The sequence below is a fragment of the Tupaia chinensis genome, unplaced genomic scaffold, assembly GCF_000334495.1.
Source record: "Tupaia chinensis unplaced genomic scaffold, TupChi_1.0 Scaffold138365_1, whole genome shotgun sequence".
In the NCBI taxonomy this organism is placed as follows: Eukaryota; Metazoa; Chordata; class Mammalia; order Scandentia; family Tupaiidae; genus Tupaia; species Tupaia belangeri.
The window spans coordinates 1,517,460-1,541,751 of NW_006198262.1; the positions used below are offsets into that span (position 1 = coordinate 1,517,460).

The following is a 24,292-nucleotide window of genomic DNA, read 5'->3' on the forward strand; positions in this document are numbered from 1 at the left end:
CAGCAGGAAGGAGCCCAGGAGGCCATAGACACAATGACTTCTTGGGGAGGAGCGGGAGGGAAACATAGGCCTTACCAGCAGCCATGGGCTAACCTTGAGCTCTGGACCTGGGAAGTCTTGGGGTGATGCCCAAACTGGGCTGACGGCTTTTGTTTCTCTCTCTCTGGCCTAGGGAGCCAGACAGCACCTACTTTGACCTTCCCCAGCCAAGTAGGGGGAATAATGAGGAAGTGGGCAGCGCAGAAGCCAGCATGGATGTGTTCCACCTGCAGGGCATGACCACATCTGTCATGGTAAGTGGGGCTTTCTCCACAGGGCACTGGGGGTGGGAGCGTCAATGTGGCCTGTCCTATCTTGAGTCTGGCAGAACCAGAGAGCTGGCTCTTATGTGTGTGGCTTTCCTGTGAGTTAATAAAGACCCTTCAAATTGCAAAGAAGGAAATGTACCATCTCGCGTACTTGTGAGCCCACAGGTGGGGTTCGATTCAAGCATGACTAGATCAGGGAAGGAAGGACCTCAGGCAAGGCTGGATTCGGGTATAGCAAAGGTTTCAAGAATGGCTGGATCTCGGTGTTGGAAGGACTTTGGGCGTGGCTGGGTCCAGATGCTCCACAGCTGCCTTGCTCTTCTCCTGGGGTGGCTTTGTTCTTAGACAGCCTCTCCCCTCGGAAAAGGTCTCAGGTTTCCAACAGTGTCCTCCACCTTGGTGGCTTGCCTCTTGTGGTCTGAATACAGTCCTGTGTCCGTCCTGGCCTGTTCCCATCCCCTGGAACAGGGTCAGGATGAAATGGAGTAGTGCAAACTCTCCCTAGCACAGGGACTGAGGTATGGGGAGGAAGCCCTGGAGGAAGATTGTGACACTGTTCCCAAAAGCATGGGATTGGCAGGGGCAGTGAGGCCCCCTGCACCAGGTCTCAGTGAGTTCTCCGCCCCTCCTAGGAGAGGGGAGGAGGTGCCACCCTGCAGCGTCAGACCCTGCAGGGTGTTCCTGGCTAGAATGCAGGGCCATGCTGACTGGTGGGGGCCACATCTCTGCCTCTCTCTCCAGCCTCCAATTGCTGGCCCTGCATGTGCCAGAGAGTGGATGGCAGGTGGGCAGCTCACACAGGCAGGCATAGGGACCCTGGCCCTGGGAATCTGGCCAGACTTGTGATCTCCAGGTCTTCCCCTGCACCCTACACTTGGGCCCTGCTCAGTTCTGCTCCCAAGGCTGGGTGCCAAGGGCCCAGGGATTCCTCAGTTGGGGACTTGTTGCAGCAGCTTGGCTAAGTGCAAAGGAAAGACAGCCCAAATCAAGTGGATATTGGAAACAGAGGGCACCACGCCTCCCCTACATATGCCCAGCACCCTGCAGGAGTCTATGTTGGGTGGCTGGGGTGGGGGAGGCTACACTGCAAACCCCAGAGACCAGGAGGGCACTGAGGCCTGGCCCCTCTCTTCCCTGCAGCCCCCATTCCAGAAGTTAGAGCCCTCACCCACCCCTATGTCCAAGGCATATAGGAGTGGGGGTGATCCAACCCCCTTGGGCATCTTGTGACTAATGGGGGCATGAGAATAAACAGCATGAATTGGTGAGGACAAGGAGGCAGGAGAGTACATGCCCCGCCCCCCCCATTCTGGTTAAATCATGAATGCTGTCTGGTGCAGGGCTCCCTGGCCGTTTTGGGGCTGGGCGAAGGCAGCTTCAGGAGTTAAGATTCTGGCAAGAGGTGAACCTCCCTTGAAGGCCATTCCTCTGAAGAGCCCCTCTGGTTGGATCCAAGGGATCCGACTGCCTGCCCTTGGCCTTCTGCCCCTGCTTGGGAACCCATCCCAGCAGGCAGCACCTGTAATGTTCCCATTTTATAGGTGAGAAATCAAGGCAGAGGCTGGAATGGGATGGCCTGGGCTGGGATGGGTAGTGGACCACAGTGAGAAGGTGAAAGTACCTCCTCTCCTCTCTCCTTTCAGAACTATCCCTGTTCTGCCGACTGATCTCGGGGCTTGAGGGTTTGACACACCCTCTCTCTAGTCCCCTCTGTCTGTGCAGGGACAAAAGCTGGACTTCAGGCTCCGGGGGGGAGAGCCCCTGAACAAAGACTCCTATTCCACTTGTCTCCTGAGTTCTGGAAGCTCTCCCTCACCCCCTGGAACCTAACAGACCCCATCAGGAGCCAGAAGAGACAGTTCTAGGCTTCTGTGGGTGGGACATGCTCGACCACCCTGGCGGAGGAGGCCTGGTGCCAAGCATGTCTGGTCGGGGTGCTCTGGAGCCCTCACCTGCTGAGACATGCTGCTCCCCAGCCGTGGGGTAACCAGGGTGGGGCCTTGCACCTCTGCAAACAAGCGGAATCTGTCAGGTCACAACACGCCTCATAGTAAAAGCCAGATATGAAATTCCTGGGTGCACAACTTAGTTCACAGAGGTGGGACTCCCTGGAACCAAGATCGGGCCTGGTTGGGGAAGGAGAGCTCGGCCCGTCCCACATGCCTCATCCTGACCCCAATGTCCAGCCCTCTCATAAGAGCAGCCACTGACCTAAGAGATTGGCATATCCCATCTTTGGCCCTCACAGCAGCCTCAGGGACAAAGATAGAGGCTCAGGGCCAGTCTGTGGCATGGTAGTTAAGGCACCGGATCCTACAAGGCCATCTGCACAACTCGTCTCGGACCCAGCAGCTTAACCAGCTCAGCACAGGAGCATGTGTGCCCAAAATCCCAAAGGAGTGAGAAGTCGAACAGAAAGGACTGGAACATGGCCATCGGCATTGGGGGATGCTTTCTCACTTTCTAGGTATCTCTCTGTCGCTCTCTAGCGGATGCACGTGCCCTCTGGCAAAATTTAAAAAGGAAAAAAATGGAGGCTCAGAGAATAAGGACAACTGGCCACTGCAGGCAGGCTGGCTACAGAGCCCCAGTGCTTAGCTGCTTGGAGAATGATCTCCTGCTGGCTGAGACCAGGGGGCTGAGCAGGGCGTGGGGCTGAATCAGGGGTGTTGCTTTAGAGTCCAACCAGGGGCCTAGGGATGAAGCTGTGCTGCCGAGGGCTAGGGCTGGACCCAGCTGGTGATGATACTGGGGTGGGGGCTCCAGGTGTTCCCATGGAAACTGCTGCCTCGGGTTCTGGGGCTTGGGTTCTAGTCTTGCCTCCAGGCTGGTGACCTGGTGTAAGAAACACTAACCAGGCTGGGCCTTGGGTTGGAGGGGCAGTTATGGGGTCAGATGTTCCCAAAGCTCCTGTCAACCCTGAGTCCTCAGCCAGGACAAAGGCTGCTGGCACATGTCTCCTAGCACACATATCCCCCACAGACCTCCCCACACATATGGTAGCTGGTGTTAAGGAGAATACAAAGCCACTCCACACTGGGATGTGGGGCTTGTCTAACAAAGGGACGTGGTTTAGGCTGTTACAGTCCTTGATTGGATATGACATTTGTCCTCTGTGTTGGTGCCTTTTGTGTCTGGGGATCTTGAGTCTCCCGGCAGCTGCACGGGGAGGTTGGTTTCCTTCAGATGCAGGGTGAGTGGTGTCCACCGGCTGCAGGCAGAAGGCAGAACATCATGAACCCCTTGGGGTGCCCTTAGCCACTGCCTGAATGGTTGACGGGAGACAGTAAATGTGGTGGGTCCTTGCTTATAAAGCTGGAGTGACAGAGAGTATGGGGATCAGAGCGGAGAGTGCTTTGGGGCATGGCACAGCCTCCTGGTGTCAGGGCCAGCTTTCCCAGCCCCATGGGGCTTGGCCTGCCTTCCTGCCACACTGGCCCTGGCTGGGAAACTGAGATAATTGGTTAAGGAGGAGCTGGGAGAGTCCAAGGGACGTTGAGAGAGTCCCAGGTCATTGATATCTTGAGGGGAGGGACATGGGCTCTGTGTGGCCACAACAGGAAGCAGGCCCTATGGTAGCTATGGCTATGTGTCTGAGAGAGCCCAGAGAGTCCAGGAGGCCAAGTTTCCTGGATTCAGAACTCATCCCTGTCCTTTGTAGTCAGACAACACTTAGAGAGTTATTTAACCCTCTGGGTCTTGGTTTTCCCATCTGTTAAATGGAGCTATGGAGAGGATCGAAGTTCTCCAGGGTTTTGAAGATCACAGATGGTACTGGCAGTAGGGAGCATATGACAAACACTGGATGTGATGCTGGGGTAGGGGAGGCCCAGGCTTAAGATGGCTGTTTGGCAGTGGCCCTGTAGCCTAATGGTAAAAGGGAGCCAGATGCCACATGGACAACTGTAGTTTGAAGCCTGGCTCTGGTAGCTTGAAAAATAACACCAGGCATGTATGCCTGAATCCCGATGGGATGGGGAAATGGAGGAGAATGGATTACAGCTTGAGCAAGCCCTATTGAGTGGTACTTTCTCTTACTCTGTCTCTGCATCTGTCTCTTGCGATTAAAAAGAGGAATAGAGAGCTATTTCCTCAGAGAGCCCCAGGAGCTGCTCCAGCCAGCAGCCCTGGAGTCGGCCTGGGGAGAACCCAATGTCCCAGGGCCTCTGCTGATTCTTGCCCACCTTGGTTTCTGGGCAGGGAGCTCCTTGCCCTCGGTGGGGGAGAGCAGGGAGCTTTACTTCTGGCTGTCCTTGCCAACCCCAGGTGTCTCATAGCGACCTTGTTCAAAAATTGGTCCCTAGGGACCAGAAGTTAGCATAATGGCTGTCGCTGGACTCCCACGTAGTCAACGGTGGTTTGCGTCCCAGACCTGGTGGCTTAAAGGCTGCTGGCACATGTCTCCTAGCACGCATATCCCCCACAGACCTCCCCACACATATGGTAGCTGGTGCTAAGGAGAATATGAAGCCGGGCGATTGTGCGTGCATGCCCAAGATCCCAAGAGGAGAATGGAGGAGAAGGGATTGCAGTGTGGCCATCCCTCCTGGGGGGTGATTTCTCACTTTCTATCTCTCTGTCTCTCTCTGTCTGTCTGGCGAGTGCACGCGCCCTATAGCAAAAACCTCTCAAAAAAAAAAAAAATTGGTCCCTGTTCTGCAAAAGGAGAGCCAAGAAAAGCCAGCAAGCCTGGGAGGCTGGGCATGGAGCCAAGGCTAAAGGCCGTGGGTGGCAGTGATCAAGAATGGCCCAGGCTCTGCCCTCCTGGGGCCCCAGCAGGTGCAGTGACAAAGGAGAAGGCTTGAGGGTGCTCAGGTTGTTGTTAGGGTGGGGTCTGCCCTGACCTGGGAGATACCTACATGCTGCCTGGGAGCAATATAGGGCAGATGAAGGTCTTGGACTGAGCTTGAACAGGGCACCAGGAGGCAGCAGGGCGCCAATCCCAATTCTCTTCCAAGGCTCCGCATTGCTGTGCCTGGCTTTGAGCAAATCCTTTGGCTTCCCCTCTGGGTCTCAGTGTTCTCTTGGATTAAACAGGGGCAAGGCACTGAGAGCCTGAGGGCCTCGCGGCTCTGCCTACCCTGGGGATGTGCAAAAGGGAGCAAGGAAGCTGGGGGAATGGAGAACAGAAAGAAGCAGATGTTCTGGCCCTCGCTGCTAGTGTTTCCTACTGCCCACCCCTCCTTCCCACTCCCCATCCCCCACCCTGAGAGCCTCCACCAGCCCTGCAGGCGTGCTTATCCCTTCCTCATACCCCTTCCCGCCTCTCCTGGCGCCTTTTCTGGCAACAGCTGTTGTGGGCAGGTGGGCTGTGGTGGGGGGTGCAAGGGGCAAGCTGGCTGATCCGCCTTGGGGGCCCACAGGGAGCTGAGCAGTGGGACAAACACCAAGGTTAAAACCTGGGGACACTTAGGGGCTTAAGACCCCAGAGGCCACCTAGGACAGACCTTTATGGTTTGGGGCAGGAGGTATTTCTCCCCAGGCCCAGGAGAAGGGAAAACATGGGCCCTAAGAAGCGGCAGGTGGACAGAGGGGGAAAAGAACCTGCTTCCATCCAGGGAACTTCTGCAGCCAGGGGAAGAGTGGGAATCGAGCTTAGAAGGGAATGGGCTCAACTTGCCACGATCAACTCTGAGGCACCCCCTGCCCCTCTCCACCCACCACTGGTGAGTCCCTGGCTAGCCCTCCCTTCAGCAGGCGTTGATGACAAGGGACTTTGGGGCTACCCAGAACTGATCTCCAGCCAGTTTCCAGGTCTCAGAGCCTCACTGAAAGTCCACGGCCACCCCCATGTGGTAGGATAAACTCACCTGTCCAGCAGGGAAGGTGTTTGAGTTTAGCCTTGAACCAATACATGGCAGGTGCCCCAGTTCCTCCCTGCAAACAACCCCTCCACTGCACATGCTGGGAGAGCGATCTGGGAAGAGCAGATCCCCACTCCTCCTAGGGAAGCGAAGCGGTCAGCAGGTGGAGTCAGAGCAGCACCCAGGGCCCAGTGCTACCTCCTGGGAGGCGACCTAGAGGAAGTGGCAGAGGCCAAGATGAGAGGGAACCCAATTTCCAGGGACAGGAAAACTGAAGCTGGAGCTGCTGGGGCGGGTGGAAGAGTGGCAGCGTCTGGGGCTCTAGAGTAGAAGATACTGCTCAGTCTTGCTGGAACCCCCCAAGTCTGGCCGGACTCGCACAGTTTGAGCAATGCTGGTTCTCATAACCAGGATGCCTAGAGGCTCCCCAGCACACTCCTTTGCAACATGAGCCGGGCTCTGGCTGGAGAAAGTCCTGCCTTCCTTCATGTCTCAAATTCTTCTCCCTGTGCTTTCCTTTTGGCTATCTATAAAACCAAAATATTTAAGGAGACCACTCAACTTTTCCTGCCCTGGCCCCTTTGCAGGGGGACTGAGTCTCTTTTTCTTTTTCTTTTTTTTAAGAGAGATTTTTTGCTACAGGGCATGTGCACTCACCAGAGAGAGAGAGAAAGTGAGGAGGGATGGCCATGTTGCAATCCCTTCTCCATTCTCCTCTTGGGATTTTGGGCACACACGCACACGTGCCTGGTGTGAGTTTCATGCTGTCAGGTCCAGGACTTGAACCACGGGCTGTCATGTGGGATTCAGCGCCATAACCACTGTGCCACCTGCTGTCTTTATTTCACTTGATTGTCCCCTGTGACAGGTGAGGACACTGAGCTGCAGAGGTTGAGGAGTTTGCCCAACATCTCACAAAGCCCTATGGTGGGGGCATGTAGGGATTAGAACCCAGTGCCCTCCTCCTCTCCTGCCTGACTCTGAGCAACTCTCTAACCAGTCCACCTCTAAAATTTAAAAGAGGAAAGCATTCCTACCCCATAGGCCTCTTTGGAGCAAGACCAAACAACATCCTACGGGATCTTCATGGAAGGACAACCCCTTGGTCTACAGCCATCCCTGGCAAGGAGGCTGCTGCTTCCTTCAGAACTCTGATCTGAGCCCTGCTGCTGACCAGGCCCTGCTGCTGACCATCTGCAGGTGCTTCCCTAAAGATCCCCTTCCAAACATTTGTCTAGCAAACAAAACTATTCTTCTGAGTGATAAAGACCTGCCCCATTGGGAGCTGACAGCCACAGCCACATGGACTGAATGAATGTCCAGGCTAGTGAGGCCAGTGTGCAGAGCTTGTGACCCCCACCGTTCCCTCCCAGGAACACAGAGGCCTGGGCTGGGGTCTCCTGGCTCCAGCCTCTCAAGGTGCATTGCCTGGGTATCATCTTTGTCCTCAGCCCTGATGTGCCTGTGGTGCTGATGAGTCCACCTGGCTCTGGGGGTGACCACAGGCTCAGCTCCCTCTGCCCTAACTCCAGCTACAGCCAACTCTTTGGGAAGGCTGAAAATGGTTTAGAACCTGGAAAGAAAATGTTGGTAGAAAAAAGGGTGTCCATACTGTCCTCTCAGCTCCTCTCAGACTTTAAAACTCTAGTTTCAGAGCTGAAGCTGATGTGCTTTATGGGCTTGGAAACTGGAAGTCTGAATGTCTGATTTCACCAAATTTATTTGTGAGTCTTTGATGCTCCACCTGCTTCCAGGGAGAATCCAGGCCCATCTGCCAAGGACAGCTTTGTACCAAAGATGGTTAAATTAAATGGAAATTCACAAGCCCCCAGAAAGGAGCTGGTGATAGCCACCACAGAGCCATCGTAGAGCTCCCTGACTGCCGAGAGCCATTAGCGCACTGTGAGGGCTGGGGCCCATGGTCCCTCTGAGCTCTTCTTTGGTGGCTGTGGTCTTGTTGCTGTTTCCTGGGAACTTACAAGAGCAGGGACAAGGCCTAACACTTGGAGCCTGTGGTGGAGGTGGAGGGCAAGCCGTTCACAAGTGCTCCTTCCATCCAACACCCAGGGCAAGGACTCCAGCTTCCGGGCATGTCTTTCCTCTTTGTTCAGCCCTCTAGGGTGCTAGTGGGCTCCAGAGTTCCATGGCGGGAGGGAGATTTGCGCAGGCTGTGGCACCACCTCTCCCTTTTGGGGTGGCCCAGCCTTGCCTACCAAGGTCTCAAGGGCCGTGCTGGCCTCTTCTGCTCAGGGGCAGGGGCTGCTCAAAGGGATGACGCCTGTGGCTCCCAGAGCCTTCCCTGGGTGGCGTCTCCGAAGGAACCCCAGTGGGGTTTAATTATGAAGCCAGCCGCTGACCCGATGTCTCCGCCTTCTCCCCCCGCGCAGCCTCCTTGGTGCGGTCCAACACATCATTGGGCAAGCTGAGGCCTGCCCTGGACTTTGATGAATAGTCATGAGGAATAAAGGGGTGGGCCGCGGGTTTTGTTGTTAGATGCAGCTAGTTGACAGAACTAAGGGAGATGGGAAAAGCGAAAATGCCAACAAACAGCCCACATGTTCCGGAGCATCCTTGGCTCCTGCCTCCCTAGCCACGGAGCCGTTCCTCCTCGGTCCACCCAGCCAGGTGGCCACCACTCTACTCACTGCCTCCACGGCCACCCAGACCCATGCCTCGTTCCGCGGCACAAAAGCACCCCAGCGTGTGCAGAACCTCCAACACCCACCATGCTGTACGTCAGTGACCCCGTGCGGCACCTTGCCACGGTAGGTGCAATCACCCCTCCAGGGACCTGTTCAGAGAACCCTGTCTCTGTCCTTCTTGGGGGACGTCACTAGTGGGATTTTGCCATGGTAGAGGGTTGAGAGGGAAACTCTCTTGCTTGTCTCTCTGGCTGGGCACTTGCTGCTGGTCGGGTGACCAGAGGTAGGAAGGAGGATGTTGAAGGGGCTAGTGGCAGGCCCTGGGCATGGAGATGGGCCAGATGTGGGAGATACCTGCCTGTCCTGGAGTAGCTCTGAGGACCTGCACCCGCCGGCTGGGGTGGAGCAGTCAGGGCATGGAGGCTGGCTCAGTGTCTGACCAGGGCTGGGCAAGCCGGTGCCTCTGTCCTGCATGATGGGGATTTATGATGCTCCTTGGCTTTGAGCTGGTGGCTGTGTCCCGGGCTCAGGTTCCCTGAGCTGCCCTGCCCCACCCCAGCTGCCAGGAGCTCAGCATACCCTGGAGGTCATCCTTGCTCTTGGGGTTTCGATACGAAGCTGACTCTGCCCTGTTCTCAGGCCCAAGAGCATCCTCACCTGGGATTGTGTTCATTTGACAGCAGCGGCAGGAAGCGTTTCTCATGGTTCTCAGGTTGTCTTGGTGTACATCTGAGCTAGTCCAGATCCAGGGCTTGCAGCAAGCTGACCTCTTCTCTCGGTGCCCTCTGCTGCAGAGGGCAGCTGGCCTGGCAGAAGGGACGGAAACGCTGCAGCTTGTGCTGAGCCCCTGTGGCCTGAGCCCCAGGGACCTGGGCTCATTTTCAGACTTGCCAGGTCCCTGGGATCAGGTAGGCACCAGGCTGCTAATTGAGCAGGTCGAGGGCAGGTGCCTTATTTCCAGAAGAAAGAGTAAGGGTGCACACTGCAGGAGACCCAGCAATGGTCACAGTCCAGATTGCTGTTTCCCTAACCTCTGCCAGCTCAGGACAGGAGTGAGTGCAGAGGCACAGAGACCTGGGGGTTGGGAGCCCCTTGAGAACTGTAGACCCCAGGCAGCATAGTCAGGGTGTGAGTGTGTACCTGATAGAGATGTACATTTGTGGATGGGAACAGATGTGTACATGTGAGTGTACACATGAGAACAAACATGTGTGAGTGAGAATGTATGTGCATCTGTGAGCTTGGGGAGGGTGTGCGTGAGTATGAATGTGTGTGCACATGCAGGTAAGATTATGTGTGAATGTATGTGTTGTCGTAGGTGTGTGCACATACATGCATGTGTGGTTAGTGTATGTGCCTGCATGTACAGGTTGATATGGGTGTGTGTGTGTGTGTGTGTGCAGGTGGGTTTGTGTGATGGGGTGTGTGAGTGCACGTGTGTAAGTGACTGAGTGAAAGAGTCTGGGTGACCTGTCTACACAGCCTGGCCTGAGCAGGGAAGTCCTCTGCCTTGCCACAAATCCCACATGACCTTTGTTATCTGAAACCCAGTGTGGGAAACTGCTACAGCAGGAAACAAGTGGTCCCTCCCACTGCATCTCTCACTCACTTGTTTATTGACTCATTTATTTACATACACTTTGCTACTGAAAACACGGCATGCCTGGGCCTCCCTGGCGGGTGCAGTTTGTACCCCTAGCCTCAGATGCATTGCGAGCAGGAAGAGGCTGTCTCCTGGGCACCAGGGTGTCCAGCTGCCATGCCTGAAATTCAAGATGGAGCCAGTGTCCCTGTCTGGCCAGCTGAGAAGCCTGGCACATGGAAGGCTCCAGGACGACCTTTTCCCTGGAATGGAGTAGCTCTTGCTGTGGGACTCACCCCAGGGAGGGACCACCCAAGGTTGAGAACCTCTGCCTTTTCCTGAGAGGTAGAGAAGGAGGTGAGAACCAAGACCTAGGCCACAGAACAGCACTCTCTGTGGGGGCCACTGGTGTCCACCCCATTGCCACCCCATGTCCTGGGACCAGCAATGGTCAACCATGTCCTTGCTGTTTCTTTTCAGACCAAGGGTAACTGTGGTTCATTCATTCACTCATTTATTCCATCAGCAGGTGTCAACTGAACACCTCTCATGCATTGGCTAAGTGCCCAGGCTAGGCAGACTTGGGACTCAGAGCTGACTGTAGCTCTGAGACCTCCTCTGGGCGAGGTGAGCTGGACTGGGTGACTAACCTGTGTGACTCAGTGTCCCTGTTTCTATGTCTCTGTTCTGTGTCAGAGAGAGAGACTATCCTTGACTTCATCCTCTGTGTGAATCTGTCATGTGAGAGGAAATGTCTAGCCCAAGTGTCTTGAACCAAAATGACTGCATAGGAGAGTATATCGGAGTTGGTGACTATCCTGTCCCTTGACCTTTGTTGCCATTGTCAGAGCAAAACGGCCACTTGAGAGCCTGCTGGGCAAGCCCAGTCTTGGAAAGCAGCATCCAGGTTGCAGGTCGCTGCTGAGCCCCTGCTGCATTTCCTGCAGTGTACCTCTGTGCGGGGTCAAGGCTCGGAGTTGGGGCTGGGGTGTCTCTGGCACCTACCAGCTGTGTGTCCTTGAGAAGCAGCCTTGTTTCCTTCTTTGTAAGTGAGGGTGGCCAGGGTAGCCACTGACCATTTGCCGTGCTGGCCAACCAGCCCATTGAGATGGAGAAAACCTGAAAGATCAAGATGCAGAAAAGCCTGACCCTGGGAGCTGGATGCTCTCTCTTGTGCTGGCAATCTCAGCTCCTCTCTTGTTCACTTTGCCCTCTTCCTTCCCAGTAAAAGGTTTAGTATCCCTTTCTGTGGCCTTGGCCAGATGTGTTACACCTGAATCTGTAGCGCCCACTCACTGTTCAGTCTCTAGCACTGAGGGCGACACCGCAGTGGGCTCTGTGTGGATAAGCCTGCTCCCAGCACAGGAAAGCACTGATGGCTATGATAACGGGCTCTTCCAGAATAGACACAGTGAGAGAGAGAGACATCAGAGCCATGCTCTCCCCCAGACCCGGGGCTGCCTAACCTCACAGGTCAGAAACCTCCCGGTCTTCCCAGATTTCCAGTTCCCCACAACCCCGCCCAGCCTCTCCCAGAGCTGCTGTTTTTCAGGGCTTCGGAGTCTCAAGAGAGAAATAGGATAACCTCTGATGCTCCTGTCGTTCCTGCACCTTTTCGTGTTGTGTGGAGCTTGGCCTGTCTCAGCATTGTGGCTGGACGGTGCATAATCACGCTTGGTCCATTTTCCCCATCCCTCCGGCATGGTGGCTGTCAGTAACTGCGTGGATGTTAGTTGCCATTGTGCCAACATGCCGAAGGCCAGAGCTCTGGATCTCCTGTGTGCACTGCGGACAAGATTTCCCCTCCACTCCTCAGGAAGTGCAGTCTCTGGACAGGAAGGGTGTCTGGAGTAGGGTCTCAGGTGGGAAAAGCCAATCAATGCAGAAAATAGTTACTAAGTGCCTACTGTGTGCAAAGGAACACAAAGCAGAGGAGGGACATGATCTGACATAGGTTCTAAGACCCTTGGGCTGCAGTGCTAGGAACAGACCACAGGAGGGCAGGACCGAGGCTGGGAGCCCACTGAAGACTGCTGGAACGAACTAGGTGAGGGATGCTGGCACCCTGGACCAGGTGGGAGCAGGCAAAGTGATGAGAAGCTGTGGGATTCTGGACAGGATCTGCTGATGGGCTGGATGGGAGGGAAGGAGAAGGGGAAAAGGTGACCCCAAGGTTTTTGGCTTGAAATGGATACAAACTGCAGCAGGGGGCTTTGGAGTGAAAATGAAATATTCTGCTGTGCTATGTTGTGTTTGAGATACCTATCGGCCTTGCTCTGTGAGAAAGAATAGCGGACAGGGAGGAGGAGAGCATGTGCTGTTCCTGAAGCCACATGAGGAAGGGAGAAGGTGATGTCTGATGGTGCTGGGGGCCCTGAGGATTGACCACCTGGTGGCTGGGCAAAATGGGAGTTGGGACATCAGTGCATCAATGGAGCCAGTGGAAGGTGATTAGGCGGTGTGGGCCAGAGTTTGAAGGTGACCTTCTGAGAATTCAAGAAAAATGACAAGGTTTCACTTAGAGCTGTGCAGGGGGTGGCTCTGCTGGGTCCTGAGACACGAAAGGCTGGAGAAAGGTCAAAATAGGAGGCTGGACAATGTTGGCTAAGCAACCACTTGAACGCCCAGTTGCAGGTGTTGTTGGGCAGGAGGGTGTGAAGGTGACCGCTGGGCAGTGCTGCACATGGTGGTGTTCAAAGTCGGGATGGGTGGAGGCTGCATGGGGAGGGGACCATCGGAGATACTGGAGTAGAGGGGAAGACATGGAGGAGAGACCCAAGATGCCAAGAGAGGGTACATGGAGACTAGGATGCTGCTGAGAGTTGGGACACAGTGAGGACAGAAAGGGGACTGGGATTCAGTAACACAGAGGTGGCTGGATGCCCCAAAGGGAGGAGGTCAGTGACTTGGAGAGGACAGAGCCACACTGGGGACAGTGGAGGAGAGACATGGGCTGAGGCCCGGCAGTAACTGCGAGGCCCCATGCCAGGCCTTGCACTGAGAATGGCTCTGAGAAACAGACAGGGGTAGGGCCATCTGGGGTGGAGAGTGGGACTGATTGTTCCAGAAGGGAAATACAGCAGCCTGATCCAGGATGGAGGGGTGGAGAACAGGGATGGAGAAGTTCCCCCATTGCGCAGGGCTTGCCATGCATGGTGCATACTCTACTCCTCAGGCTCCCCGCTGCCTTCAGCCAGGATTTTTCTGCCTCACGGTTCTGTCCCCTGCTCAGCTCTCCCCAAATGCCAGGCTAGTGGGATCCCAACTTACTAGACCCAAACTGAGCTCCCCACTTCCCCTGATGGGTGACCTCATCTCAGCTAGCAGAAAATCCACTTTTCTATTTGCTCAGACTCTTCTTGACACCCCCTCACACATCCCATTTATGCCACCTCTGAGTAGGTCCCGGCCCCCACTGCTGCCCTTACTGCTGCTGTGTGTCCTTGGCCAGAGCAGAGGGCTCCGTACTGACCTTGACCGCATCCCTCTTCCACTCTGCAGGCCCTGACGACCTCTCTTACCACCTCCACCTCTTCCGCTGCACTAGGGCCCTTCCTGGGGCTGAGAGCTCTTTGTCCTGGTGGTCCCAGTCCTCCTAGGACTACTCAGAGGATCTTTTGTTTCCCGCAGACCTTGGCTCCATCTCTGCCTTTGCCTTTTCCAGAGTGCCTCCTTGCCTGCGTGGTCCCTGCTCCTGCACCTTGCCCCACTCTGCTTTTTCTTATCTTCCTTCAGCCTCTAAGCCACTCAACCTGTGAGGGAGCAGGTCCAGGTCATGGAGGCTGGGGTGGACCATCTGTGCACTCCAGAGCCTACTAATTGGGTAGGGAATGAGCAAATGAACAGAGCAGGGGCTGAACAGTTCCCTAGCGAGTAGATAGCTGTTTTCTCCGACACCTGGGGCCTCTGGTGTTCCTCTGCTCATTCTAGGCTGCCTCTTCCTCTGTCTCTGAATCTCAGCCCAAATGTCACCTCACCAAAGGCCACTGAAGACCACACGCCTTGTGATCTCCTTTCCATCCTTATGCCCTGCATTACCCAATCCAAATCCTCAGTTCTTTGACTTATTCTTATCCCTGCCATGTACTGACTGAAGCTCTGGGAGGAGTCTGGGGACCTGCGAGCCCTAGCATTCAGCACAAGGCTGCCCAGGCAGGACCTGGTAAGCGTCTGCAGGATGGACAAATGGACACCTGGGCAGGGCAGGGCAGTGTGTGTGCGTGAACATAGGCTGCCAGGGCTGACACCTGGGGCAGGTTTTGGGGCAACAGGCAATGGAGTAGAGCCCTCATGGACAATGCCTTCTCCCCTCAGTCGATCTGAGTGTCCGCCTTCATGGGCAGTGCTGCAGAGCGTGGCAAGACTGCAGCCTGGAGACCCCCTTAGGATCCCCTACAGAGGCTCCAGGGCCCAGGCTGCCTTCCCGCCCGCTCTCATCTCAGCTGGCTGTGTGCAGATGGAGGCGGGGCAGAGCAGCGCCCAGCCTCGCCATCCCGCAGACACAAGTCTCAGCAGCAAGCGGGGCTTCTGGGGGCACGTTTCTTGGGCACGAGGTGTGGAAAGTTCCATATGGCCCTGGCATAGGATTGGGCAAGGCCTTGCCTCAGCCCCGGTGAGAGCAGAGGGTGCTGTGTGCATATTTTCAGGAGAGGGAGCCTTTCCCCCCAAGCACAAGTCAGATCTTGTTGGCATTTCCATCCGTTTAATCACAGACTCCAGGAGATATTGTGGGAAATACCAGCGGGATGGAGGTCCTGCTCTGAGTGGGATGGGTTATCTCCAGGCTGCAGCCAGACGGCATGTCAGTCACTCACCTCTGGGTGAGGCTAGGACCCAAGTTCAGACATGCCTACGAGAGAAGAGCAGGGAGTTTGAAGAGTTTTATAAGAAAAAAAAAAAGGAAAAGAAAAAAGAAAGAAAGAAATCTGGTCTTGGTACTCCTGGGAGCAGGGGGTGCTTTGCCATATCCTACAAGTGCTGAGATCATATTCCCTGCCCAAGCCCAAGGAGAAGGTCCGAGGGTTGAGGGGTTCCTGGCTGCCTCACAGCAGGTTCCAGGCAGACCCCCTTGAGGTCAGACCCTAGGTCCTCAAACATGCTTCTTCTGGAAACATCTGTCAAGTGCCCACCCTGAACTATGCCGTGCCTGATAGTGGTCGATAAAACTTCGCACATCTCTGCCCCATCCTGAGCTCTTGTCCCAGTTGACGGGAGCAGTGCAAGCCAGGGGGTAGAGCAGGGTGAATGCCCAGTGTTGGGTGGGGAGTGCTTGGCTTTGGCCTTGAGTTGCAGGAATGACTTTGGAGCAGGAGGCGAGGGAACAGCCCAGTGGAGACCTTGGGACATCCAGTGGTGCCTGCCCTCCCCACCCCAATTCACGCTTTTCAACTTTTAATTGTGTCTTATATTCTGAATCAAATCCTAATTGATTTGACTGGGGAGGCCACAGTAGACACCAGTGTCCCCATTTTCCACAATGAAGGACCACACAGCCAGGCATGGTGAAGATGGGGCTCGGACCCGAGTCTCCTGATCTCTGCTCTGCCAGGGCCCAGAGCTACTATCACCACCCTCTGGAGCTTGCTGGCCAGAGCCTAAGAGCTGGGGATAGGCAAAGCATGGGGAGGGCAGTCCAGGCTTCTCGGGGAGGCTTCTCAGGGAAGATGGGTTACAGAGGGGGAGTGAAGAAGGGGCTGGTACAGGGGGGCAGGCAGTGCCACGATGAGCTGCAAGGCTGGGGTGTCAGCAAGACAAAGACCATAGGGGTCAAGGAGAAGCAGCTGGGAAGATGCCCTTGCACCAGGCAGAGTGGGCAGCTGGAAGGCAGGGTCATGGAGGTCCACGGGGGCATGAGGCTGATCTTGGAGGGAGTCATTCGGAATGTGGAGGGACAAGTGTCTACAGGCCCTGGAGCGGCACTAGACACAGTGAGCACAATGTACTTGGAGGAGCAGACAGGACGGCAGGGCAGGAAGGCTGGTGGAGCTGGAGCTGGTGCTCAGCAAGGTTTGCAGAAAAAGGGAAGGGGGAAGGGATGCGAGGAGGGAGGGATGGGTAAAGCTGGACCATGGTTTGCCATCTCCCTCGTCTACGCAGGCCAAAGTAGATGTTCTTGGTGTCACACCCAGACTCTCAGCTGTCTTTGCGGGAGCTTTGGGAAAGTTCTTACTCCCCATAGTCAGTTTTGGAGACCTCTGCAGTAAAGTCCTTCTTTCTGGACCCATGGTGGTCACCCAGTGTGAGCCTGGCTGAGATCATAAAGGAGAAGCGCCTGGCTGGGCTGGATCTGCTGCCTCCTCCATGCTGCCCTGTGTTCAGAGTTGCCAGCGACCCAAGGTGGTGCCAGGGGGTTGTGGCTTACCTTCTAGAAAGAATATCCCACACCAGGGTGTGAGATACTAGACACTTCCAGGGGCTGAGAGCTCTTTGCTAGAGGTTTTTAAATAAAGGATTGAACAATTAGTTTAGAACAGTTCATTTAGAGCTACAGTTTCAGCCTGAAACCATAGCCAGAGGCAAAACGAACACCCCTCCCCACCCCCACCAGAAAGTAGAAAACATCCTGATCGTTTAGTTCCTTCCTGTCTGGTGAGACTTTTAGTGCTTCTGCAGGGAGGCTGCCTCTCTCGGAAATGCACAAGCTCTGCCTAGGGTCTAGGCCTACCTGGGATAGGTAGGGAGAAAGGTCGATGTCTGTAGAAACCACAGCACAGAGCCCTGCACTGGCCTGAGAGGGCACTATTCTCACTTCAGTACATCTAACTTCTGACTCACACAGGACACCCCAACAACGGGGGTTATTCTTGTTTAGTGTCACATCAGGTAACTAGGGTACATAGATGAAGTTCCAGGATCCCACTATTCTTAAATGGTGAAGGCAGGCTATGAGCCCACACAGGTATGTTAGGAGGCTCGTTCTCTACCCAGATCATGGAGACAGGTAGAGAAAGCCTGGGAGGCTTCTAGGAGGAGGTGAGCCTTAAGAGGCTATAACAGGTAACAAGATGGGCAGCATTCCAGGAGCGGAACAGCATGAACAAAGGCCCTGAGATAGGGACCAGCAGTGCATGAAAGAGGGGACTCCCTTGGAGAGCTGTTATCACTGCTCAAAGATATAGGAGTTCATCTTTCATATCTCTGGGACTTTTTTTATAGAATTATTTATTTAATTTTATTAATTATTATTGCTATTTTATTTTTTAAATTTTCTATAGGGCACATGCACGCACTGGAGACACACACACACACACAGAGAGAGAGAGAGAGAGAAAGAGCAGCCACCAGGTACAGGATTCAAACCACGTTCAGCCATGTGAGAGTCCCGTGTGTTAACCACCACTCCACCCGCTGGCCTCTTTCTTTCGCAACTTTGCACCCCGGTGAAAGACACATGCAAATGTTTGCCACATCGGTGTTTGAGCCCAGCTTTTCCCTCTACCCTTACTGGGACACCTGTGAAGGCGCCCTCCCTCTCCCTCAAGTCCTCTCCACAAGATGAGTCAGCCTGAAACCATGGGCCTTTGGAGACATGGCCAGAGTGGTTTTAAATTTTCAGTAGAAAAATTGGTTCCATTCTAGAGAGTTGTGCTTGATGCTGAAATCCATTTCTACCCTTTGTCACCCAGTTGCACCGTCATAAGCCCTCTCCTACTCTGTTCCACTGTGGCTGGAACTGCCTGTGTGAGTTTGGGGATCTGTTTGTGAGTTTCAGAGTCTATGTCATTCAATGTTTCTGAGAGTGCAATTTGTCACTAGTGCTGGTGGTGCCAGGATGCATCAGGGACAAGAGATTCCACCTTCGTCCCAAGAGCCCACCAGCCAGCGGTAGTGGAGTCTGCTCCTGAGCGCCTGTCCGCCCACTAGATCCCTGTGCCTGGTGCTTAGCAACTGTCCTCTGGGTGAGTCTGAGTCCCAGCCCAGCCTGTTTCCTCCTCACTGGTGTTTGTACCAGTGAAGTAAGATCATACCTGCCATGAGGGAGGCCCCTGGATGCTGGTTTCCAGATGGCCTCTGGACAAGAGTCATACCCTTTGGATGAAAAGTCAAGGGTGACAGTGTTTCTGGACCCTCCTGATCCCCACAACCATCCTATGAAGTATCTGTTGATTTCATTACCACTTTGCAGATAAGAAAAACAAGGTTCAAGGAGCTGGACACAGGTGGAGCTAGGACTCAGCCACCAGGACTCCTGACCTTGGAGCCTTGCTCAGCCCCACAGGGAGGTCTCTCATGTCCCTCCCTTTCTGTTGCCCACCCAGGACATAACTTGTGTGGCAGCACCTACTCTGGACCTGGACCTGGCTCCTAGGGGATGACAGAGTGGGGTGTCAAGATACCCAGGAGAGCCCACTCTTCTGGGAAAGGTAGTTGCACGCCACCACCTCCTGCCCACCTTGTGGAGACCACCAGATCCCAACTGCCACTGTCCCCAGCTTGGTCAACAGAGGGCATCTGGGACTCTGACTGGGGTGTCTAGCCTCCCCTGAATTTCTTCCCTCTGCCCCAGGGCAGGCAGGCTAGGATTTAGGACCCTCAGTTGACCTTCTGGAGGGGTCTGGGGAGCTGGCCTCTGCTACCCAACCTATCATGTTTGGGAGGTCACTGGCTATTGCCACCCTGAGACACGTGTGGACAAAACCAGACGAGGGCCGGGAGCCAGGTTGAAACCTGAGCCTGGCCAGGGCAAGAGAGCAACCCCCATTTATGACCACCAGCTGCCACGCCCTACCGCCCTAGCCCCATGATAACGTGGAGCATACATGTGCCTGGGAAGGCCCCCAGCAGCTCTGCAGGGACAAAAGATAAGGTCCCCAGGGTTACAGGATTTTCCAAGTTTTGTGTCAGAGTTGTGGAGGCAGACACAGGCTTTAAGGCCTGCCACTGTAGCATAAAGGTCCTGGCAGGAAGGCTGCTGTTGGCTGCCATCCTTGTTGCCCCCAGAGGCCATGCCCTTTCACGTTTTCCTACCCCCTGAAAGTACTGTGGACCTGTGAGATTGCAGGTTCTCCTGTCAGTGAGGGCCCAGGAAGGTCTTCATTGGGCTTCCACTCCTCATACCCCCTTCTGTGTCCCTTCCTGACCCACTGCCCCCAGCTCCAATCACTGCCAAGCACAGAGAGCCCTCTGAACTCCTCCAGAGCCTGTTTCCTGGCCTGAATCAGGGCAGAAGCAGCAGACCACTCTGGGATTCCTGCCCAAGAAGGCCCCTTTCCAAGGAGCAAGCCTGGCCTGCTCTGCAGAGATGGGACTCCAGGGTCAGTGCCCTGAGGGCAGGTCTGATCCTCAGCCCCTACCCACGTGCCCTGCTCCAGCATGTCAGAGATCATGAAGGCCTGTCTGTGGAACACATAGCTGAGGGGCCATGGGAGTATCTTGGAGGAGCCTGTCTGGCCTAGTAGAGGAGCAAGAGGCTCCAGGGATGTCAAGTCCATTCTGGACAGTGTCTAGTGTAGGCCACCCCATGCAGACCTGGGAGGGGACATACTTACCTGCAGCCCTGGTACCCTCCAGCCATGATCACCCAATCAGACATTGGGGGCCCCAGCAATGCCTGGATGCTGGCTCCCTGGCTCCCGCTCACTCACGGCCCTCCTTGGGTCGGGCCCAGGAGCCTGCATACACATGTAGGCACATGTGGGCCGCCGCAGGCTGGGCTTGTTCTAATTAGCCCACTATCTTGGGAGTTCTTATTGAAAGCAAAACAAACCAAAAAAGTCCTGGTTTTGTCTGGGTTCTTCCCTGCTGCCAAGTGGGTCTAGTCTTGGCTTTGGGGGACCCCCGGGCTTCTGTGGAGTCCTGTGTTAGGCCTTCACCCTAGGTCTGGGCTTTCCAGTTCCATCAGCTTGATCTGAGGAGGGAGCTGTGGCCCAGGCAGAACGCCACAGCCTAGGCCAGCAGAGTCCTCAAACTTTGATGGAGGGGATAGTTTTTGAGGACACCCAGGGAGGCCAAACAAGGAGGATGACAATGCAAAAAGCCTCCCACACTCCCTCACAGTTGAGTTCCTGGCTGCACCCAAAGCTGCAGCTGCAAAATCTCTGCCTCTGTTGGAGATGCAGTAGGCATTGTGGCCACAGTACAGACAGTGGACAGTATAGGAGGAGGCCATGTACAGGATTTGTGGCCAGGGATTTGCATCCACTGGGCAGAGGACAGGCTTGCCCAAAAGTCCAACCCAGTTCCCCTGGGATGAGGAGCCTCAAAGGTCTCCCACCCCAGAATGGCTTTGAGCTGATCTAGAGGGCCAGAGAGAGCTCTGCTGAGGGAGCCTGTCTGGGGCTCTTGGATTTGCTGTCTATGGGGCAGGCAACTCATTAGATCTTCACGTCTCATTAGAACTCCAGGGCCCGCCTGCTGCGCAGACTGAGGGTTCCCGCCTTCTGTGTTGCTGCTAGCGCAGAGATCCTATCAGCTCTTCTCCTTTGGTTCAATGACTAATTCCTTGGCACTGTCCTCAGATCATTAAAGAATGTGGACAAGTTAAAATGCGAACCACGTTGTCGTAGGTTTGCATCATGCTTCTCCTGAACAAGGGAGGTATGGGCCCTTTGACCCATGCTCTGGGCTACCTCTTTTTTTTTTTTTTTTGGAGAGATTTTCACTGTAGGGCGCGTGCGCTCGCCAGACAGACAGAGAGAGACATAGAGACAGAAAGCGAGAAATCACCCCCCAGGGGGGATGGTCACGCCGCAATCCCTTCTCCTCCATTCTCCTCTTGGGATCTTGGGCACGCACGCACACGCGCCCGGCGTGAGTTTTAAGCCACCGGGTCCGGGACACGAACCGCGGTCGACTACGTGGGAGTCCAGCGACATAGCCATTACGCTAACTGCTGGTTCCCTGGGCTACCTCTTTTGAGGGATAGAGTGGGGTGAGGGAGGTGGGGCTGCCCTCACTGCCATCCTGACCTGAGAGGTCTTGGCTGGACAGACTTTGAACCCCAGCCTGGGCTGAGTGCTTGTTGTTTAGGGTATCTGCATGAGACCAGGAGGGAGTTCTTACATCCCTAGGCCAACAGGGACGACTCTTCCAGGTAGACCAGGGCTGGTCATCTGAAAGAGAGGGGATCAGCGAGACTCAAAAGGTGGGCAGACTGGTACCTGTGCCAGGTGGTGGGAGGGGCTAGCTCACATCTTGTTCCAAGCAGCCGCACCAGACTGTAGCTGTCTTGTCATCCATCACATCCACCTTCACCATGCATGCATTCATTCATTCATTCATTCATTCATTAGCAAACCTTGAGCAACCACAGTCATGAGGACTTATTAAACATCCAGTTCAGAATCAAACAATAGAAACAGAATGTGAGTCATGTCTATACGTTTTTATACAGTCACATTCAAAAGATGGAAAGAAACTGGTGGAGGTGATTTACTAATTGATTTCTTTTTCTTTTTCTTTTTTTTTTGGGGGGGGGGTGTTGCTATAGGGCACATGCGCTCACCAGAAAGACAGAGAGATAGAAAGTGAGAAATCACCCCCCAGGGGGGATGGCCATGCCGCAATCCCTTCTCCTCCTTTCTCCTCTCAGGATCATGGGCATGCACGCCCACGTACCCGGCGTGAGTTTAAGCCACCAGGTCTGGGACTCGAACCATGGTCAAGTACATGGGAGTCCAGCGACATAGCCATTATGCTAACTGCTGGTCCCTACTAATTGATTGATTTACTCAGGACTGTGAATGTTTTTGCATGCAGTCATGAAATTAGGAGTGAAGTGTTCTACCTGCTTTCCATGACACTAAGTCGTAGGGCTTGGAGTACGCCTGTACATACAAGCTCTGTGCCCTGTGTGGCCAATGGCTGCTGTGCCAAGTGCACCCACAGGACATGGCTCAGACTTTCAAGCTCCTCTCTAAGATCACAAACCCTAGAAACAGAAACTCCTTCACCAGGGAATTAAGAGCAGCTCCAGCCAAAGGGAGGTGCTGTGCCGGCTTCCATTTTGGTTTCTTGTGTCCTGAGGCTCACAGTCCAGTAGAAGAGACAAACTTAAGGGGGCACACAGGCAAAACCCTTCCAGACAAGGGCCGAATGATGTTTGAATTCACCTGGGTGTGGAGGGACTGCTCCTGTGTGGCCGGGGCCAGGAACAGTGACTCCTGAATGGACCCTGGGCAGTTGAGAAGGAGTCATGACAAGACCAGAGTGGAGGCTTCCAGGTAGGGAGGTGGGGTTGGGCCAGAAGCATTGGCAGGAAGCTGGGGATCTTGGAGGCCCTCTGGGCAGTGTTGAAGTGCCTGGGAGTCAGGGGATCTTCGGGACAGGGCTCTACAGTGTTTTTCCATGCCCACTGGTGGGCTCTGGAGTCCTATGAAGAACCTGTGGCACAAGAAATGAGGCATGTTGTGGAGAGTCCAACAGTACAGCCGAAGGTGGCATCAGAGGTGTGGCAAGGTGGGCAGGATCTGTCCTGTAGGGGGACTCTGTCTCATGGACAGACAGGTTCACAGGGTTATGCCCTAAGGCTCACCTGAGGGTTCCATATGATGGCAGTTTCAGCCAGGGCTTGGTGACAAGGCCCTTGAAGCCGAGCCAATGTGCCTGTCCCCAAGGGGAGGGCTTAGTCGCAGCCAGTGGCTCAGCCCTACAGCAGGACTAAGCTCTATTCTGGGTGTCCTTGAAGAACAAGCCACTTGTCACTTCTTTGGCCCCAGTCATCACCTGGGCAGAGCTTTCCCCATAGTAGGCAGCCTTCAGTGAAGGACTCTTCCTCCTGACTTGCCTGGTATCTATTTTCCATCCGATGCACGGCCTGGCCATGGTGTCAAAGGCAGAGCTGAGTTGCACATACAGTCAGTGGGTGGGCAGGCTGGCAGTGTTCTCTGGGGGTGTCCAAATAGCTGGACCAACCCCAGGGCCAGCAGGGAACCTGGGTTGGAGGCAGTGGCCTGTGGACCCTTGTCATGGCTGGGGGGGGGGCCTTGTGTTTTTAAGCCAACCATATTTTGATGGGGAAAGACTGAGGTGCAGGAAGGGGAGGGCTGAGCACTGAAGTGAGACCTGTCTCCAAGTGACCCGGCTCCCAGCCCCCTTGTCAGAGACCTAGGGATGTACTTATGTGATTTTAGTTCAGAAGAGGCAGGCTGGGAAGGGGAAGAGTTGCCCGGCTCTGCCTCTGTCCCCCACAGCAATCCCAGTTCACCATCTCCATCTGTCCCTGGAGTTCCCGGCTCACTTCCCAGCTGAGCCTGGTCTTCCATGCCAATGCTAGGGCCACTGCACCACCTGGCCAAGTTATTTTACCCTCTCCAGGTCTCCAGGGTGAATAGCAGTGCCCCCCTCAGTCTTGTAGAGATGACTAAATGAGTTTAGATGTGTCAAACTTGGGAACATTCCTGAAACAAAAATAGAACTATCTCACTATCTACAATCAGAAGCCCATTCTGACCAATGTCAGCCACATTAGCCTCCAAAACTGGCTTTCTGATGGAAGCCGGCAGGTTTGTAAGGAGAGTCCCCCTCTGCAGCCCTCACGCTGAGGTCTTCTGTGCCCTGAATTCAAGACACAAAAATGAGAGCCAGCACCACCTCTCCTTTTGGCTGGGGACTCCCTTAATTTCCTGGCAGAGGAGTTCCTGTTCCTAGGGTTTGTGACCCTAGGGAGTGGCTCAGAGGTCAGGGCCAGGGAGAGAATTCTGCCAACAAGGGGTGGGGGGAGTCCTAGGGAGAGGTGGGCTACCAGCCCTGCTGGAAGCTTCTCTGGCCCCTGAGTGGAACGGCCTTTCTAATGTAAATGAGGCCACCTAACCTAAGCCATTTGAAAGTGGCTATTTAGGTCTCTGGGGGCTATTGGGACATTTGGCTCAGCCACTGACCTGAATCTTCACCCCTGTCCCACCAGGTAGATGGGTGGATCTAGGGGCTAGGTCTGGTTGCAGGGACTCACAGTCACCCCATGCACCAGAGCTATGCTACCCTCCCCCGCTTCTCCCCACCCACCACCCACCCCACCCC

General features: G+C 54.9%; 1 protein-coding gene across 1 annotated transcript in view; it reads left to right on the forward strand.

Annotated features, from left to right (window-relative positions):
* TP73 (tumor protein p73) overlaps positions 1–24,292 on the forward strand; it is a 65,281-nt gene that overhangs the window by 13,880 nt on the left and 27,109 nt on the right. The window contains exon 3 of the mRNA XM_006161187.1: positions 173–293. Coding sequence (XP_006161249.1) covers positions 173–293 — 121 coding nt within the window. The remainder of the gene's footprint in view (positions 1–172; positions 294–24,292) is intronic.